Source organism: Poecilia latipinna, unplaced genomic scaffold (assembly GCF_001443285.1).
Source record: "Poecilia latipinna isolate Pla-1442-1.1 unplaced genomic scaffold, P_latipinna-1.0 Scaffold296, whole genome shotgun sequence".
In the NCBI taxonomy this organism is placed as follows: domain Eukaryota; kingdom Metazoa; phylum Chordata; class Actinopteri; order Cyprinodontiformes; family Poeciliidae; genus Poecilia; species Poecilia latipinna.
The window spans coordinates 8,466-29,027 of NW_015112912.1; the positions used below are offsets into that span (position 1 = coordinate 8,466).

Genomic DNA, 20,562 nt, shown 5'->3' on the forward strand with positions numbered 1-20,562 from the left:
GAGAAATGGCTGCTCATACCCAGCCAGGTTCTGCAGGAGGTTTCTTCCTGTTAAAGAAGAGTTTTCCTTTCGATTATCACTGAAAGTGTGGTTCTCATGAGAGACAGTTTTAAAGTCAGCAATGCAATGCATGCAACAACTTGTGGCAACATGTTGGTCCAGGAGGAATGAATGCTGCAAGCTTCTTCTGATAGGAAACTTTTCAATCAATCTGTTAAAATATTTTCCTTGAGACGACATCTGTTGTAAAATTAGTGTTATATAGATGAACTTAATCCAATTGAACTGAATTGTTCTAAAATTGTTCATTTCCTTTATTTAAGCAGGTAAAACACCATGGAGATCCAGATCTCATAAGTCTGTAAACTCTGTGCTGCTGGCAGTCTTGGCCAGGATTCTCTTGAAACAAAAAGATTTTTAATATCAGTGGGATTTTCCTGGTGAAGTAAAGGTTAATAATTTATTTACGCTGCCACTCTTGGGTGTGTCTACTGATCTTTTCCATTTGTGGATAATGTCTGTATTTGTGGTTCACTTTGTAACCATTTACGGTTTGATGGATGTCAGAAACTGTTCTGACTGCAAATGTACACCTGATATTTCCAACCAATGTTTAGACCTGAAGAAGCTTTTTGGACAAATTGAAACTCCTGAAAGAAGAGAGGGAGTCCAGTTGCCACTTGTTTAAGTACAAAGAACAGTCTTCAGGTGTGACTGAGAATCTATAATATAGAGTATAGATACTCATATAATCTATTTTATATGAGTATCTATATAATAGATACTGAGAATCTATAGTATAGATTCTCAGTATCTATATTATTATATTATAGATATTGAGAATCTATTACATAGATTCTCAATATCTATAATATAGATTCTCAGTCACACCTGCGGTTCACACTTTCTGTGTTCATTCGGCAGCAGTGTACGATGTGTAGTTCTGATGTTTGGTCTCATAATGCCGACGGACATTATACTCTTTCCTCACAGCAACATCTTCATTGCAAATCAAACAGACACACTTTCCGTTGATTTCTTTTCCCAGTGTTTGAAATCTCCTACACTCACTTGCTATTTTGCGTTTCTTCGGTGCTGACATTTCTGGTGACTCAGTAATGGTTTTTCTTCTCTTAATTTCCTTTCAGTGGCTGCCTCCATCTAGTGTTGAAACTGAGAAGTGCAACAGAATTGACCTCAAGCTTCTTGTGCGGGCCATATGTGGCTGGCTCCATCTAGTGTTGAAACTGAGAAGTGCAACAGAGTTGACCTCAAGCTTCTTGTGCGGGCCATATGTGGCTGCCTCCATCTAGTGTTGAAACTGAGGAGTGCAACAGAGTTGACGTCAAGCTTCTTGTGCGGGCCATATTCAATTATATTTTCAGAATTTGCTGCGGGCCAATAAAAACTGGACCACGGGCCGCAGTTGGTCCGCGGGCCGTAGTTTGGACACCCCTGACTTAAAGTTATAACAGTAGCAGTGACAAGAAACAATGGTTAAAATTTATTATATTTATTAGTGAAACAAATCAAGTCAAAATCAACACAATAAGGTTAGATTGTGCCCAAATATATTTTAATAACTGATGGCAGTTATTAAATATGACAATTTTTAACATATCGCATGACTTAAACCTAAAATTAATTTTAATTTAACACTAAAAAATGAAGTCTTCCTCATACTGGACGAGGAAGATAACTGAGATTATGCTGGAATCTCATGTCATACTGTTTTTTTGCATGAAATATGCAAAATCTGTCATAGTTTTGCATCTGTCAAAACTATCAACTATCAGCCAATATTAGCTACCATAATAGCTAAAGAGATAAACTTCTCAAAGAAGTTTAGATAAAGAAAATCAGGAGAAACACTGCTGGCATAGATTTATCAGCCAAACACTATCAGGGGTGTGAGAACAAAAAAAGAAGTTTTTTACACATTCAACCTTGTTAAAATATTATGTATGAATACTATAATTACAATATGGCACAATGTTGCAGAGCATTTGTATTCATTCAAACCTACAGAATGTTAGAAAATCCATACAGAATCGTAGTGAGGAATGCACAGTTCTCTGGTACACTTCAAACATACATGCACTGCATTAATAATGCATTGTTCATATTGTTTGGCACTCACCCTTTAAATACCAAGTGTTTGTGTGCAGCAGTCAAAAAGGTTACCATAAAAACAAAATTTACAAAAATCCCCCTTTAAGCCTTGAAAGCTCTCTAGTGTCACGCTGGAGGTCCCTGGGTTAATTTCAACAAACATGTCAGAAATAACTCAGCGTATTTATTTAATTTATGAATAGAGTTCCCTTTAAAAAGCCTTTGGGTGGTTAAAATCTCTGCAAAGATGACATTTTACATTCTGCTGTCATCTTTTCTCTTCCTGCCAGCTGCTTTTAGCTCTGCTATAAAGCAAAACAGACTAAAGACAAACCTCATGACACGTCAATATATTAAGAGCGCTACATCCAGATAATTTCACCATCTTTGTGCTTTTGTCTCATGCTAGCAATCACTGTAAGTGCATAGTAGTTCATGCATTTGCAAAGACGTGGCTTCAAGCATTTCAGCATGTACAGAATTGTATCAAGACTTTGCTACTTACTTCGCAAAGCAGAGATAAGGAAAGAAAAACTACAAGGCAAATGTGAAGAACAGGCAAAATAATGGCATCATAAAGAATAATAGTTTATAATAAATCTGCTACTGTAAATAAAGAACATCTCAACTTTAAAGACACCCTGAGCAATAAATTTAGCTTGTGCGATTTTGAAAGTGAAATGGCACAATAGGTCAGAAATCACCAGCCTGTAAGGAATTTGCAGTTTGCTTACAAGTACCCAGAAAGACAGGATTTCTCCTTAAACTGTTTGTTATTGTCAAGTGAGATTACAATAAAGTGCAGAAATCAAAAATGTAAGTTTATGTGTGTTAACTTGGGCAGTTGAAAAGTTGGCAAGTTCAGAGAAGCACTTTTACCAGAAGTCCAAAAGCCCAAGTCAGGGTCCATATGTGCATCCAGAAAATCCCCCAGCAGATGCTTTCTTTATCCGATGGCACAGTTATCAGAGCTACTCTGTATTTTAGCTTACAATGTCCTTCACAGAGTAGAAATAACACTCCGACACAACCATGACCCTGTTTGCATGTCATCTAAAGCTGATGGTCTTAGGCATTGAGGATTAGCTTTTTGCACGACACAGGGAGGCTTTAGTTATGGCACTATCAAGGATTCGCTTGATGGAAGGCACGAGGATGGGGTCTGGCACAAAGACATAAAGAAAACTAAAAATGAGATGCACCAATCAATCACCATATCAGGCTTGATTGGCTCTGATCAGTAATTTGCAAAGCAGATTCTGATTTTCTTTATATTCATTAAACCTATAAAAGCTAAAGATCCACGTTTGAATAGTGTATGCATACTGGGATTAAGAATGTGGACTTCAAAGTTCTCCTGACAAAGTATGTCATTTTTTACTGGCATTTTATTTTACTTTCTTCAAAATATCAGGATCAGTTGGCAGCGTGTGAATGAAATTACATGCTGCATATGTCAATTGTAACGCAAGGAAATGAGATTAAAGGCTCACATATTCCACAAGAGCAGAGAGATTAGTCTCCACTCTCAGAGTTGCAAGAAAGAAAAATGAAATTATTTTCTTCAGGTAAAATTTTAGTTTTAGATTCTTTTTTGCACATGTTCTATACAGAATAGGTTTTTGTGCGACTGGTCACACATTTTTAACTAATGGTAAATGCTCTGGGAGGGACCAACAGGATATTCATTGGAGTTCTGGACCTGAATTAAGTTTTCTAACATGACATGTTTTTTTCTATGTGTTTAAAGTTCTTAGGGAAAAAAAAGTAAATTGGCAGGTCTAACTTCAAAGAAAATCAGAGATCTGTGTTGGTTAGTAAAGGCCTGATTGGTGCATCTCTACAAAAAGGGAAATAATTTATTAAGGAAAAAAAGAGCAGCTTGTTGGAGGCGTAGACTCAGCATCCACCAAAATTTGAACTTTCCCTTTAGAAAGCAAACATTCTCTGTCATTTACTGGCTTACTTGCTGAAGATACAGTGCATTTGTCAGTGCAACCATATGTAAAGTTATTTTTTATGTCTCAACCCAATAAAAGTAAGCTAACTCATCCAGAGTCACAGGGTAGTCAGTGAGGTGGATGGGACCTTTGTACGTTCTCTTTTTGCCTTTCCACTGGCCTGCTGGGAGGTAGATGTCCCTCTCTAGTTTTCCTGGCTCCAACACTGGAGCCACCAAAAGATCATCCCCAATCAGAAACTGGGAGTCAATCTTGAAGGCTGCCTCGTCGTCTTTGGCGATCCACCACAAAGGCCTTATGATGGGGTCTCCGGTACCAACAACTTTCCCTGCCAGCTCAAGAACCCTTGGAGCCACGTCTCTTTCGTGGAGTTCTGAGAACTTCCGTGCAATCTGAACCACCTGGAGATTAATAAATTGTGTTTTAGCATCACAAAAGAGCACAAACAACAAATTATCAAGCATTTATACATTTATATTTTGCATGGACGTGGGAAATTTCATTGGTGGTTGCATCCTAGCTTAATATCTGACTAGGAAGGAAGGGTTTCAGTTAATAATGGAACAATTTGGGATTACAGTCAAATCTTCGGCTTAGATGGTTTTTAACCAGCAGGTTGTGACATGAAGGACATGAGAAGAGACCCACAGAAACCCTGAACAATTCGCCTCAGATACACAGCATTCTAGCAACTACTTTTTACTTTATAACAATAGCAAATCGCATTCAAGACAGAAATAAAAATACTAAAACCATTGTGGGTTTCAATATTGCTTGCAGTTTGGTTTTGAGACAAAAATCTTCCTATTTAAAAGAAACATGCTGGCGCCCTCTTGTGGTAATACTGAAAACTGCTCAAAGAAAATAATTTATTTTCTGAATCAGAATAATACACTAACTATTTCTTCATTTGTCAAATATATTTAATTTATTTTAAGCATAAAAACCAATCAGTATTCATAGTCATTGATTTTTTTAAATATGCTGTCACAATCCAAAATTTCAATGCATTTTACACAAATTTTATATGGCAGACCAGCACAAAGTGGCACATAATTGTACAATCAAGGGAAAATTCTACATGGTTTTCAAAATTTTTTACAAACACAAATGTGCAAAGTGTGACATGGTTAGGGTATAATACAATATACCAAGCTTTGAAGCTCTCTGGGAGTTCAACCTAACACTCAAAAATTGAACAGAAGACGGAACAACAGCAAACATACAACCATATGTCCGTTTAATTGTTTTCTGACCTGACAGGTTGAGCATTTATCAGAGAAGGAGCCAAGAGGCCCATGCTAACGCTAGAGAAGCTGCACAGGTCTATAGCTAATGTTGAAAAATCTAGCAGCAGCACAACTGTAAGATTTCTACTCCACAAATCTAGTTTTCACAAAGGGGCGATAAGCAAAAATGAATTTTTACAAGAAATCCAAAAGAAGTCCAATTTGACACAAGCAATGTAAGGGACACTATGTGGAAGAACGGTGCACTGGTCAGAGGAGACCAAAACAAAACCTTTTACAAATTCCTACATTTTTAACCTACTTGAGATATGCATTGATTCCAACAGTAAAAGAGAGGGCAATATTGTGATTATAACAATAACAATAAATAAATTAAATCATCAACTTATTCCAATTGTGAGATATGTCTTGTACATGCTCACCTCATCGTCATAAGCCCACGGTGGTATGGAGAACTGCATGGCAGGCATAAAAGCGGACAGCTGCAACCATCGGATGTACAGCTCTTTGTCTGGCAGAGCCTGTGTTTCATTTATCACACCTGAAATACAGCAGAGTTATCAAGATCTTTAAAAATTCAGATCAAAACATCTAGGCTGTGGTGTTTCCTACCTGCAGTGCGGTTGGGGTACGCATTTCCTCCTATCATGTCTGGTAAGACAAACTGGTATCCCAGAATGCTTATAGTCAGAACAGTGGGGATGATGGACTTGAGGCCAAGCTCATATCCCCAAACTGAATCTCTGTTAATGATCCTGAAGAAACAGGAGATATTCTGACTCTGGTAACCCACACGGAGCTCGGCGTGTGAACTGAAAGGTATGGCCATCTCGGAGTAGCGGCGGGTGAAGGTGGAGGGGTCAGACAGAGGGACCAGAGTGCTAAACTGACGAGGAAGGTAGCTCGTTTCCCCTGCGTCAAACTTGAATGACGTCACATTATAGCGCCTTTTGAGGGAATTTAGGTGTGACAAGAACCACCCAGAAGCTTCTGGGTTTGTAAAGTCCAAGATGCCTCCAATCCCGTTCCACCAGCGGACCAGGGCAGGCAGCTCTCCGCTCGGCTCCTGCACAAACAGTCCTTTCTCCAGAGCAACTCCGAAATTTATGGAGTCGTAGTTGATAAAAGGATGTGTCCACAGCGTCACCTGAAACCCGTCTTTTCTGAGTTTCTCAAACATGCCGCTGGCATTGGGGAACTTCTGGGGGTCAAAGTCAAACTCTCCATAGTCAGTGGTGTAGCGGTCATCCAGCTCCAGATGGGACCACTTAAAGCCATATTTAATGATGTCTGCTGCGTAGCGCAGCAGCTTCTCCTGAGTTACAGCAGACTTAAGAAAAGCCCTGGTGGACCACACCGGCTTTCTGAACACTTCTTGGGATGGAACGTTGATGGGCTTTGGGAAGTATCGACGCACCTGCCAAAACAACACACAGAACAAAAAGAGTTTAATAACATTTAATATCAACTTCTTTTCTTTTTGTTATTAAGGAACAGTTTGAGATAAATGCTAATTTTGTGTATCTGGTATACTGGTAGAGGACATGTAATGTAAACTAGCTTTTTGATAAAATTTTCTATATATTTATACACTATATTAATGGCTTCAAGGCACAACAAGGTTTTAAACATGAACCGTTTCCAAACTAAAATTTTCTACCATACCATTTAAACAGTTCTCTGGCATTTTAGTGAAATTACAGAGAGTGATGGAGTGAATGGTCTTCTCTGGTTGTATGGACCACAAAGTAAGGCAGTTACTATGAAAGTAGTGAGATTTGTATCACTAAACTGCACACAGTAATTGTATTTTCAAATGTTTTGGTATTTATTGCAGCTTTCATTGAACAAACAGTGGAGAAAATAGTAAAACTATTAATCCCAACAATAGTGACGGTTTTGTGGGGTTTTAAACATTCTTAACGAGAATTTGACAAGACAATGACAGAAGAATTTTGATTCTTAAGAATCACATGATAAATGATATAATAAATGTCCACCACCATCAGCAGCATCAAGGACAACTATAGAGTTTATTTGTGCAAATATTTTAGACTTTAAGACATTAATGATCTTTAAAATCTCTTCCTAGTACATAAGTACAATTAAGGTTTTGTCAGAAAATAACTTTCTGTTCTCTCCATGTATGCAAACATACTTACCATATATTTGTGGAGGGATGTGACATCCAGCCCCACACAGACCCTGTAGCTGAGCTCAGGGAAGCCCGAATGTCCCACCGGTGGTTTAAAAGGAGAGCCCTGGTATCGGGCCACAAATCTGAGAGTCCTGTTCTTCTCTGACCAGCCCAAATGAAAAGGTACAGAGTCGTTAATCTTTATTGCGGTTGCATTGGAAGACAGCCAGTAACGCTCGAGGATTCCCCCAAATGCATTTCGATTGGCGTAAACATCGCTGGTGACGAAAGGACGCGGTTCCTGTTCCCCTTGGTTTCTCATAGGCCAGTACTGCGATGCCATCTCTGCTCCTCCGTACCAGTGAGAGTCATTGTAGACCATGGCATGTTCCACAGAGCTCACATCCAGCAGCTCCTCCCAGCGGATGCGATAGCACATGACAGTCTTTTCTCGGACTGTCTGGATGAAAAAGTTCAGCTTGCCAGTTCCTGACCGAGTACAGCTGAGACTATGTCCCTCCTTTGTGCAGGAGTCCAGATCCAGAGTGCCAGACCTAGAACAACGATTGGACAGAGAGGATGCACAACACAATAGGAGAAGTTATTCACAGTACAGATTAAGCAAGTCATATTCTGTGCAGCTGAAATCAAAACTAGCTGGAGATAGACCACAAAGCCCCAGCTACAGGCTATTTCTGTTGATATGACCTCTGCAGATAATGGTCCATGACTAAATCGGTCTTCCCTCAGGGGACAATCATGTCTCATCTGGTTTCCCATCTCTAACTCACAAACCGCAGACTGACAGCCGCTCAGCACGAGCAACCAAAACAACTGAACAACTCTGCTGATGCAAACACATCTGGTCACTCCACAAGAGGTAACCATGGCTCTTTTACCAATATTTATTCTTGGTTCATTGCTGAGTCCTAAAATTTCATAGCAGTTCCCCTTTTCACTTTTGTTTTAGACTGCCCGGTCTATCTGCCTATACTTTAACTTCACAAGGTCCAGCTATCAATTTATGTGCAGAATCTAATTCAGTCCAAGACAATTAATTTAGTTTAGTCATATACATTCATGAGGAATAACATTATGAGAAGAAAAGGCATGCTAACTCATCTTTAAGCTAAGCACTATGCAACAAATCGTGGAGCACTGTTTACTATTCTGGCACCTTTCTATCAGTCCCAATATTATTTTTTTCAATAATATGAGCTACAGTAGTTAATCTGATTAATTGACTGGCCTTCCATCAATAAGGGAGGCCTTCCCTCAGTGCATCAATAAGCTTTGGCTGCCCATAAACATTCTTTGACTAACCACTGTTTCTTCCTTGCACCATTTTTGACAAACACTGACCACTGCACAATGGGTTAAATCCCAAAATGAGCTTTTGGAAATGTTCTGACCCAATTGTCAAGCACTACACATTCAACTGTTGTCAAACTCACTCAAAACGCATGCCAGTATTATGATTGGCATATATTCAGATTTAGATCAAACTAAAAGTACAGTAAAATTAAAGTTCGCAGATTACATAAAAGTAATTGGTAAAAGGTTTTAATAAAGTAAGGCTAGTTGATTGCAACAATTTGTTGACTTTATAACAACCGGGTAAGCAGGTGGCAGCACTAGAGAAGAAAGTCTCCTAAGCAAATGTCTCTGATTTCGTTAATATCAAAAAAAAATCTACATGCAAATAATACAGAAACCACAATACCCTGTTATTGTTAGATTTTAGATCTAACTGAATTTTTCACCCAGTAGCATGAGCATTTTACTATATTATATCCATATCCTAACTACTGATTATATTGAGTGTGGCATTCTTTGCTGATTTTTTTAGCTGATGTCACATTTTTCATTCAATAAACTTAGAAGGTAATGTTCTTTATCCATCTTCTCACTCTACTATTCTTATACTGTCACATTTAAGATTCTCCATTAATTTCATTTGTAAACCGAGTTTAATCTTACTATTAACATCAGCATACTTTTGGACTAGTTATGTCTTCATTGACATGAATGAAGATGAAAATCTGTTGAATAATTAAACAGTTTTCCACTGCAGACTTACCTGAATGCCATGGTGAAGATAATATCCCCTGTATGGTTCCGTATAATGTAGCCATTATTTTTCAGCTCCAGTGACTCGGCCTTCAGCAGCTGGGCTTTACGAAGAGACAATGAATAATAGCACCAGGCGACCACAGCGGCCAGAACCAACACGCCACCCAACAGACCTGCCAGCACCATCGGCCGGCTCTCCTGTCCAAATTTCTTTTTCCGCGGGGAGCCGTGGGTTCTGTCAATCACATGCTGCTCTCCAGGAGCTCCTGGGACAATCTGATACATGCTGAAAGCTTGTATGAAGGTGTGAAGAGAAGCAGGTTTGGTGGAGGAGGTATCAGTGCTTCTTGAAAATGATCTCGCTGGCAGCTGAAGCCTACCCGCAAATTCTTAATGTCTCCATATCTGGATAACGACTGCTTTGTCGAAACCTGTAAGATGAGAGATATTAAACATCAGCTGAGGTATGCCTCAATGTCCAATCAGAAGGAGAAAGGAAGAATAAAACATGACAGCGGAACGTCTGAAGCTGCTTTCTGGTCCGGCTCCTAGACGCTGCGATAGAGTTACTCACCCCTCTGAGTAACTCACATTGGTTGTAAGTGTCCAGCAGCATATCTAATTAACGTCCAGCAGATAATGTGCGCAGCAGGTGTAATCTGATAAACATCAGGTAGTCAGGTTCAGTGTTCATATGAAGTTACATAAGCACCAGAGCTAACAGAAGTAATGAAAGCCTAACGAGAGGCTACAATCAGTCAGAACGGCACAGACACCAAGTCAGCAAGGTACAGTTTCATTTATCACTGGGTCAGAGTAAATAATATTTAGGATGAGCAGCCCTCTAATATCTGCACAGCAGCAAGCCTGTGGTTTTCAGTAAACTGCACGTCTGATAGATCATTATCACTTAAATAAGGCAAACTATGATTAAGTTTCAACTCTGTTTTCTTGTTTTTTTTGCTAAAGTTACTTTGAAGAAATGGGACATATTCTGCAAAAACTGCCTTCACTTATTTTCATAATGCCCTCTGATAAAGGTCTATAATTTATCATCCTCTGCAGCTGCTTCGGTTCTACTTTTACTTCCTTCTTTCCTTCCAAAATCATTGGTGCACATAACTATGCTACATTTTGCAGCATTAATTTCAATATATATATATTGTAGTTTTAGACCAACACAAAGTACTACAAGACTGTGAAACAGAAGGAAACCGTAAAACACATCTACAATTTAAAAAAAATCTGGATAGAATGGCATGCTAATGTATTCATTAGATTTCACATGTGTGTAATTTAATCGCAATACAAATGGAGCTGCATTGCGAAACAGCATTCCTAATGATAAGCAATACAATAAATGATAAGCAATTTAAGAAATGCCCACCCTTAGAAGGTAGGTCAGATAAAGCTGTAATAAGTTTTAAGACAAAGCAACATCCCAAGTTCTTAATATCTTACATTTTCTTCCCATCATCCAAAACAGAAAGAATATGGTACAAATGCAAACCTAGCAAAACACAGTCAGTTTGCAGCTGTTTCTAACCGGGCGCATAGAAGAGAGCATTATTCAGAGAAGGAGAAAAGGAATTGCAGAGATTCACATTTCAAATAGGAGAGTGTTAGTAGAACAGCAATGTAAATAGTATCTAAATGGAAGAGTGGCATGAGGAAAGACACTGAAAAAGAGGAGGGGTGGTAAGCATGTGTAAGGTGATCTTTTACATGCTCCAAGAGACTTAAGAATGGGGTAAAGGTTCGTCTTTCAGCAGGAGAACAAGCGCTACCATGCAGCCAGAACGACAACATTTAGCACAAAGCATAAAGTGTATTTCAGGAAAAATCAGCCAAGTCACACAACCCTCCTCACCAATGATGCTGCAGTGGAACAGGTCAGGCACATTAAATTCCTGGGGATACAGGAATTTACGTCGGCTGAGAAGAGCAAACCTTCCCCCTCCCATCCTCTACACAGGGAAAATAGAGACTATACTGACCAGCAGTATCTCTATCTGGTTTGGAGTATTCAATACTGGCATGATTCAATACTTGCAAGACTGGCAATGTGTAGGTGAGGACAGCTGAGAAAATCATTGCGACTGAGCTTCTTTCCATCCTTGACACAGCTCACAGTCGCTGCCTGTCCAGGGCTCGGGCAATTATAAAAGACTCCTTCCACCCGCAGCATAGTTTGTTGTCCCTGCTGCCCTCTTGGAAAAGGTTCAGCAGCTTCAAATGTAGAACAACCAGATTCCACAACAACTTCCTCCATCATGCCATCGCCATAAGGATACTAAACTCCCATTAGCTCAATATTTTATTATATACATTTATATTGGTCCTTTTATTATTTATTTATTTATTTATTTATTATTGGAGCCTTGGAACGAAATTTCTTTTCATTTGTACATTTTTAAATGTACAGTTGAATGACAATAAAATCTGTCTACATTCTTGTATTACAATGTCTAAGCCAAAATCCAGATTCTAAATCCAATCCAAAACCAAATGTGACCAATTTAAAGGGTAGGTAGACTTTCCTTGTAACATACTAAAACTCTCCTTTATTTTACAGCTGAGACAGAATGCGTTTCTGTTGGTAACTCTGGAAGTGCGTACTATTGCACTTTAACCCACAAAACATGTTTTCAAATCTTTCCTACGTGATAAACACAATCGTACACCTATATTTTCTACATAGTAATTCCAGGTTTATAAATAAAAAACTATATAATTCTACTTTGATAGAATTACAAAGCTGTTGTCTAGTGTAAGTTTTCACAAGAGGCTGAAAATGTCGAGACGTCAGTGTAACAATAGCACTTTTCTGTTCGGTATATGAGGTTTCCCATTACAACCTGTCCTGCCAGCTACCTTGACAGTTGAAATACACGTTAGTACAACAAATAAAGGTAGGGAGATATACCTAACACATCTAAAATGACCCCAACAGCTTGATAATCAGGACATATTTACCTTATCTCTGCAGTTGAGTGGCCGAGGTCACTTGGCGTAGCCACACAGTCGAGATTTCAACCAACGTATCGATCGTACTGCGCATGTGCGTCGTGGCTTGAACCCGCCCAGCCAATGCGGGGATTCATCCTTGAACCCATCGCTCACATTGCACCGCAAGACAGACTCATGGGAAATGTAGTATGCAAACAGTTTTGGCTTTTGAAATGAAATATCCCATTTTTTATAGTGTTTTGTGCTCTCAAATTACAAATTCGGAACAAAATTAAAATCTATAAAGTAACTTTAGCCATTAAGATCATCAAGTCAGGTTTTACATGTATTAACACGGCCTAGACATGCATTATGTATGTCAGTTACCTTGAAATATTCGTTGTCATAGGAAACTGAATATCTATTTGAGGCTAAAGGTAAGTTGGTAAGATTGCGATGACTATTGAGGATTTAATATCGTTTTAGTTTCCTGCTTACACTAATTTAATTTTTGTTATTACTGTTTTTAAAAATAACTAGTTTGTTGTTTCTGTACGATAAAAAAAAACAACACCTTGAGGGGGTAGAGTAGCTAAAAATATCCTCAACTTCCTTCTTTAACTTATAAAAACCTTATTACTTTGTACTTTACTTTCATATTTCCTCAAGTTAAAGTAAAAAGTACCCGTCCAAGATATTACTCAAGTTTGAGTAAAAAAGTATTAAATTATAATACTAATCATAACATTTGATGTAATATTTTAAAATAATAACAGACTGACAAAAAAAATAGATATTTGAACATTCGGGTATTTTAAAAACCAAAAACAAATAATTACAAAATAATAAATTCAAGCAAGAGAAATACGTTTCCAGGCATTTTTTTAATATTAAAAGTAAAACATTACAGTACATTACATTACATATTTTTTAAATACTGCATGTTACAAGATAGTGATGTACTTCAGTTTATTACTTATGGTGTTTACAGTATATTCACTGTCTCCAAATGGCTCAGCAGCTCAGCAGATAGAAAACAACATTAGAACAACAGATTATATGTGCAAACACTATGTCACTTTAATATGAGCTGCAGATGTGTGTCGTATGAAGTTTTGGTTAAAATGTTTTGTTCTTCATTCCCTGAAGTTAACCAGAGTATCCAGAAAAGTAAGAGAGATGCTTCATAATATTATTACTCAAGTAAAAATAAAAATGTTGATGCAGTGACAGTCCTAAAAGTGCTTTTTTTCTACAAAGTTACTCAAGTAAAAGTAACAGAGTGAACATAATCAGTTACCACTCACTTCTGTAATTTAGCCAAGCACAGCAACTACCCTGAATGAATAAAAAGGTAAGATCAGCAGATCAGGCGATATATTGCTGTGTCGTTTTCTGCCACTGGGTGACAGCAACAAGCTACATACAGATGAGGTGAGCGATAAGGTCACTTTTCTCTGACTAAATCTGGCTAATTGATTAAATATGTTGCACTACTTTTCAGAAGCAGTCTGACCTGTTGAACTTTTCCACATTTCTCCACATAATGTATTTTTTTGTGTTCTCAACCAGCTTTCCATGCTTAGAGAAGATCTTGTTTGTTTGTTTGTTTGTTCTTTTCATGTTTGGTCAAGCTGAATTGAATACAATTTGGAATAGAGTCGTAACATTATAAAATGTGGAAAAGTGATATGCTGTAAATACTTTACATACACACTGCAGCATAAATATTTTTGCAGGGCACTGTAGAAATCATGTTGGTGTTTCTGTTATGTTAAGTGTGGAGCAGCACCAGCAGTACCAACAGAGGGAAAACTGTCATGCTTTTCAGTATTTGTATTATTTGTATTATTTATTATTTATGTATTAGTTTTTTTAGATATCTATATTATATTTTGGAACGATTATTGTAGGAGTCTACACAGACTCAAACTAAAATGGGACACAAAAAATTAGATGTAGGGAATCAACAGAGGACTACAGAATCATTGTGAAGAAATGTCAGATATAGAATACAGAACAAAAAAATAATCAAATCAGAATAGAAACTAACCACTGAGTCATGAGACAGATACAGTCAACTAGTTCTTGTGTCATCAGCAGTTGTCAAATTAAATCAGAGAAGCAGGCATATTTTTTATCTTCTTCCTATTACAACATATTCTAGTATAGAGCAGTATGAGCAGGATTCCTATGGTCTTGATTTGATATATGGTTGATTTATTTTATTTTTTTTATATTGTCTTCATTAATAGTATGTTGAAAATTATACTTGTTTGTGAACAACATTTTGACCTTCAAGAGTTAAAGTGCTTTTGTATTCCAGGTAAACTTATTAAACAGCAAAAAACACATCCACCCCACACCATTGGGACAGTTATACCAAAAGAGCAATCGGTAAAGGTGTTTGCATCTTTAAAGTAATATTTTTTGATAATCCTACTATGAAATATTCAGATCTGCTGAACACATTCATTCTGGTTCATAGAGCTGCAGGGAGATGCTTCTGATTCTGGTGGTTCTGGTCCAATACATCGTTACGGCTGGCGCCTGTCTGCAGTGTGAACGCTCCATCAAGACCATGCATGAGGACTTCATTCTGTCTGCTCCCTCCGTGGATGATCAAATTATTTTCCAAATGATTGCTGATCAAGCCTATGTGACATACAGGGAAACAAGTCAGAGTCGAAAGGGAGTCATTGGTGAGACTATAAACCCTGTACACTGTAAAATCTATTTAGTTCACCTTACTCATCTAACGTATTTGTCATGCGCCGTGTTAGCTTATTTTGTTTTACTTGTGTGGACCGCTTGATACAAATTTAACCCTGCTAAGAGTTACTAAATATCTATAACAACTTACTGCTTACTCATTTTGTCAGGTTCACCTAAATTAATCAGGCCAATTTTCTAGAATGAGTCCTTGTCCTTCCTCTCTCTCACACACTTCTTGTTTTATTAAAGTTTTATTGGCTCTACTGGCTTTTATTATTTGAGAGTGTTCAGACAGGAAGGTGGGTAATGAGAGAGGGGAAGACATGCCACAAAGGTTATCAGGCCGGGATTTGAACAGCCACAGCACCTGCAGCACTGCAGCACGCCTCTCTCCCACTTCACAGAATTATTACTTCATAATCACCATCACTGTCGTTTGCAGGTGTCGCTCTTGTGTCAGATTTACAGGAATACCAGAAACACAATACCAAGGTTCCGGCTTGGGACTTTTGCATGTAGAAAAACAAAATGCAATTTATTGCACTAATGGTCCAAAAAAATGAAGAAAAAAAAAAGCATTAAATGTGGTGATATCCCTATGATACGCCAACACACTGTTATTGTTGGAAACTAAAGTTAGCATAGTGCTAACAGCGTAGCTTATGATAAAATAATAAATTGAAACTTGTTCTGATTTTTGGCTATATGTGAATGCGCTCCTTTTAGTCTTTCTTCATGTGTTGGATGAGATGCATTACTGGCCCCAGAAAAGAAATTTAAAAACTCAAGTAAAGCATTTGTACTTGGAGGCAGTATTGAGACAAAGTACTTTCCAACACAGAAAAAAAAGCACAATTATCAAGTTGGAAGGACTTTTCAACCACAGTTCCAAGTAACTTACTAAAAGTGAATGTTGATAGCAATTTGATGGAAACCGATATAAGTCAACTTACTATTTTCATTTTGCATTTACAGTTTATGTGATTGCTTGTTATTATTGTGTTTTCTAAAATATCATCACCAAGATTTTTATGTTTTTTTTTGTTTTGGTAACTGCTTAGATCCAACCACGTTGTACAGAGCCAAAACTGAGTACCAGAGTGAATTTCACCGCTTCTTGAACGCTCCTCATATTGGTGAGATTTAAAAATAAATGAGAGGGAAACTGTTACTTAAAATTAGTTAGTAACTGTTCCTGGATGCAAAGTAAAGTGATGAACTCAGATATTACTCATATCTTTGCATTAAATCTAACATCAGTGCATCTTGTCTCTGTTTTCAAAGAGCCTCTAAGACATGAAACCATTCAGATCATGGAGAAAGGCAGGAAGATCTTAGAGAAACACTTGGAAGCTTTCATCCCTAATGGTAATCAACTTGAATAGTAGCGAGTTCTGCCTGGTATGAAGCAAAGGACTTTGTGCAAGTCAGTGCTGTGCATTAGTTACGGTTCATTTGTCTGTTTCTTTTTCCTTCAGAACTTTGCCCCAACAAGTGTGGTACGTTTGCTCTCTGATCCCGCCACCTGTGCTGCTCCTGCCTGTGCAAACCGGGTTGAGTTGGCGCATGCTAACTGAACACGTGTGCATGCATGTGTGGCTTACAGGGCTTCTCAATAGAAGAGTCATGGATTGTGTCTCTTGCAAGTACAAGACGTACATCTGTCCAGCTGTGTCAGGCCAGCTGGACTGTGATGGTATGCTTTTATTTTTTTGTAGCTTAGTATTTATATGTTAGTGAGAGGGTTGAGGAATGGATGGGAGTCCTACCTATGAGGCAGGAGGGAAATCATTCTTGAGAGTGTATTAAAACATGTCACGGGTGTGGAAATGTGTTCTTAAGCAAAATGCTGCTGCATGTCCATGTGCAGTGCTAATGAAGAAGATTACAGAGGTAATCCGGATGCAAATGAATAAAAAAGCTCCTGTTCTGCCCCCATCTCATTTTTTTCCCAGTGCATCTGGTGCAGGCAGAGGAGGGAGGCCAAGCGGTATTGAACTGCTTCCTTCCATGGCATCGTTTCCTTCTGGGAAAACCAGAGTACCACTACTCCAGGGCTACTGGAGAGCCAGACACCAAAAAGGTCTCTCACAGCCGAAACATGTTATTGCAAAAGGAAGCATGCATGGCACTTTAAGTTTCACTTTAATATAACTTTAAGTTTCACTTTAATATAACTTTAAGTTTCACTTTAACATAACTTTTCATAACCCGAACCAAGTGTATGTCCTGGTTTTATCCCATATTTAGCTTTTTTGAAGCCACATTTTTTCTGTTTGCTGTATCACTTCCAAATTTGTATACACAGCTGACTGAAAAGGACTTCCAGCCCTTGGTGGTGACACAAGATGCGTCTATAGTCCTGAATCAGCTTCATTTGGATGAACAAGGAACATATCGTTGTTCTCTGCAAGATGAAAACGGAGCCGTCTACTATCGAGCCTCTTTCCAGCTCACAGGTGAAGTCAGGTTTTATTACATGGCAGACAGTCAATGCAGTGCAGGGTATTTGCAGGAAGTGTATTATGCTCTAACACTGTGAGAGCACCCACGGTGAAGATGTGTCTTTAAAATGAATCAACTGGATTAAGATCAAGTTGAATTCAAAATAATATGCAAGGAAACAGAACAATCAGGAACTGAATGAGAAACCAAGAAGTAGTATTTAATCTGGGCAGTTTGATTTACTGGATAGGTGAGTTATACAGGCAGCTTGGGAGTGCAGGCAGCTTAAACATGGAAAGAAGTTAATTGGTAGATGTATCAATACGTAGTAGACAATAGTAGAGATATAAGAGTACAGAAACTTCAACATTACAAACGGTGAACTAAAAACCAACAAAGAAACAGAAAATCAGAAACTGAGATCAAGATCATAAAAAAGTATTTGGTAAAAAGGCCACAAAAGTACTGAGTAAATTATCAAAACATCAGTCATTTAATATTTAAAAATTGCATCATTAAATGGATCAAAATAAAAAGTTATGTGGAAATTTGGGTATTTTAAAGACCAAGATGAAAATAATTCATATGAATAATATAATTACAAAAAACAAAATAAGGCAAAAAAATAATAATAATTCTAAATCAATTTCTTCCTATATAAAATTTATGTAACTTTAAGAAAAATCTGTGTCTGGTATTTTTTTTTGTTTTGGTTAAAACAAGCTTGTTCAGACAGTGAAGTTACTCACAGTGGGTAGAGTATCCACTAGCAATACTACAAAGTAAAATTACTCAACTTAAAGTAAAAAGTAAAAATACAACTAAAAGTCTTTTTAAAACAAAAAGTTGCTCAAATAAATCTAACTACTGCCAAACTCTGCTAATGACTACGACTCTTAGCAGAATTGGAAATACTACCAAATACTACAGAACAAAACTACAAAGGATCTTTTCCTTAAGATCACGTACTGGTTAGATTTTTGCATGCTTCCACCCGTATTTATCTTTTTTTAATGCTTTTTTTTTTAGCTCAGGCGGCTTATATTTGAGAGTGGTTAGATAGGAGAATAAGTAAAGAGAGAGGAGGGAGACATGTGGCAAAAGGTCATCAGGCCAGGATACCAACCTGTGACGTCGAGAACCAACGCCTCCATACCAACGCCTCCATACCAACGCCTCCATACTAACGCCTCCATACTAACGCCTCCATACGTGGGTTGTGCTTTGCCACTGTGCTACCACAGCAGCCTCATACTTATCTTTTTTATTTAAGGTTGGAAGGCTTCCCTGCCATCACCCTAATCTGTTACTCTCTCTACAGATTATCTCTCAGGCCGGGCAACTGGGCAACAAATCCAAAATGTTGCTATTACTTCCAGTCAGAGGAACCAGAATAATTTAAACCTTTTGGGGGTTTGGGGTTAACTCTAGATGGAGTGAGGTGTTTAGTGATGTGTCTGTTTAGTGACTTTAATCTGAACAACAATGCTTGGTGTTAACAATCCCTGGCCTGTAACACAGACACTGACTCACATCTGTGTTCATCCTCCTCCTCCTTCCCAGTCAAGCCTTTGCCTCTTCAGACCCGCCAACCCTTCGTCACTCTGCCCCCACTGGCTCATGGCGTCTACTCTCCTACAGAGAACCGGCTTATGGTTCTCATTGTTGTGGTTACAACACTGAGTCTGGCAGCGAGCGTAGGCCTCATAGTTCTCCTGAGGTGAGAGACTTGGGTGGATGAGTGGGCGGGGATTCCCAGGAAGGGTGGAGGTGAAAAGAAACGATACCAAGCAACATGTATGACAGACTAAATCATGTAAGGTGAAGTAGAGCCAGCTATGATCTTAGATTTTATTACTAAATCCCAATTTATTAGGCTGAGTGAATACAGCTGAACTGAGTCAGTCGACTTTTGTTGTTTGGGGAAAAAAAATCTTTACTTCTTCCTGTAAGTTATATTGCTATTTAAAACCACAAGCATGTTTTTTGAAAAACACTTTTTCCTTTAAAAGGGACTTTCTCTGTTATCCTTTCTGTAGGATGATGATGAATCGGCAGAAAGAAGTCAAAGACTTGAGGATCAAGAAGAAGGACAAACACACAAAGGCCACAGTATGATGTATACAGTAATTACACTTTCACAGGAAAGACTTCCTCACTTCCGTTTATAGATTTTACGCCATGATCAAATAAATTTTCCAGCATGAACTGTCAAGTCATGTCTAGAAATGATGTGAAAGTTCATATGGGTTTTGGTGCCATGGAAAAATGATAAGTCACTCGAGAGTTGTAGATCTTGTTTTTATTTGGATCAGGTGTGAGCTCATATGACAGAAAGTTGGCAGAGGAACAAAAGCAGAAATTGGTCAACACTGAGTTATTTCAGCTGCACTCAGACATTTATCTTCACATACGATCAGCGTAAATTACATACTAATTTGGGCCTTTGGTGATTTATTTTAAACTCTATTTTTGAAGGTGGTATGAGTCAACAACAAATAACTTAAGTTATTTTTAAAAACAAGAATTGGGTGAGTCAATCTGATTTTGTAGAGGAACTTTCTTTAATCCACAGAGGGTCTAAATTTTAAATACAGCGACCATCAACAAACTCCTGGCATATTTCAGGGGATTTTTTTTTTTATTGTTTTTGGTTTTTTTCCTGGCCCCCTGGATCACATGCATATAAAACACATTTTCAAATAATCTAAGGTCAGTGATTTGAGGGACTATACCAGAGAAATAATGTCAGTCTCTGTTATTGACTCCAAAACCACTTTTGATGTGCACCTTTGGGTTATTGTGCAATTAAAAAACCTTCTATGCTCTATGGTCAAGTTTCAACATGACCCGAACAGTGATCCATATGACTTTGGTCAGAAACATCTCAGAAACCAACAAAGCTGAAGTTTGTCATAAA

The 20,562-nt window shown here is 38.1% G+C and overlaps 2 protein-coding genes across 2 annotated transcripts; one reads left to right on the plus strand and one right to left on the minus strand.

Annotated features, from left to right (window-relative positions):
* Positions 1-1,497: 1,497 nt before the first annotated feature.
* Positions 1,498-12,590, minus strand: LOC106948587 (uncharacterized family 31 glucosidase KIAA1161-like). Its single transcript, XM_015034339.1, has 6 exons — positions 12,510-12,590; positions 9,541-9,964; positions 7,486-8,014; positions 5,936-6,740; positions 5,746-5,864; positions 1,498-4,474 (listed from the first exon to the last, which is right to left on the minus strand). The coding sequence occupies exons 2-6, from the start codon at positions 9,816-9,818 to the stop codon at positions 4,130-4,132; spliced, it is 2,076 nt and encodes a 691-aa protein (XP_014889825.1). The 5' UTR covers positions 9,819-9,964; positions 12,510-12,590; the 3' UTR covers positions 1,498-4,129.
* Positions 12,591-12,700: 110 nt separating this feature from the next.
* Positions 12,701-20,126, plus strand: izumo1 (izumo sperm-oocyte fusion 1). Its single transcript, XM_015034340.1, is given in 12 exon segments — positions 12,701-12,895; positions 12,897-12,919; positions 14,809-14,879; positions 14,971-15,184; positions 16,259-16,333; positions 16,482-16,565; positions 16,676-16,696; positions 16,804-16,893; positions 17,153-17,280; positions 17,506-17,656; positions 19,206-19,362; positions 19,682-20,126. Coding segments are annotated over 12 exon segments (1,134 nt in total). The 5' UTR covers positions 12,701-12,854; the 3' UTR covers positions 19,761-20,126.
* Positions 20,127-20,562: the final 436 nt, after the last annotated feature.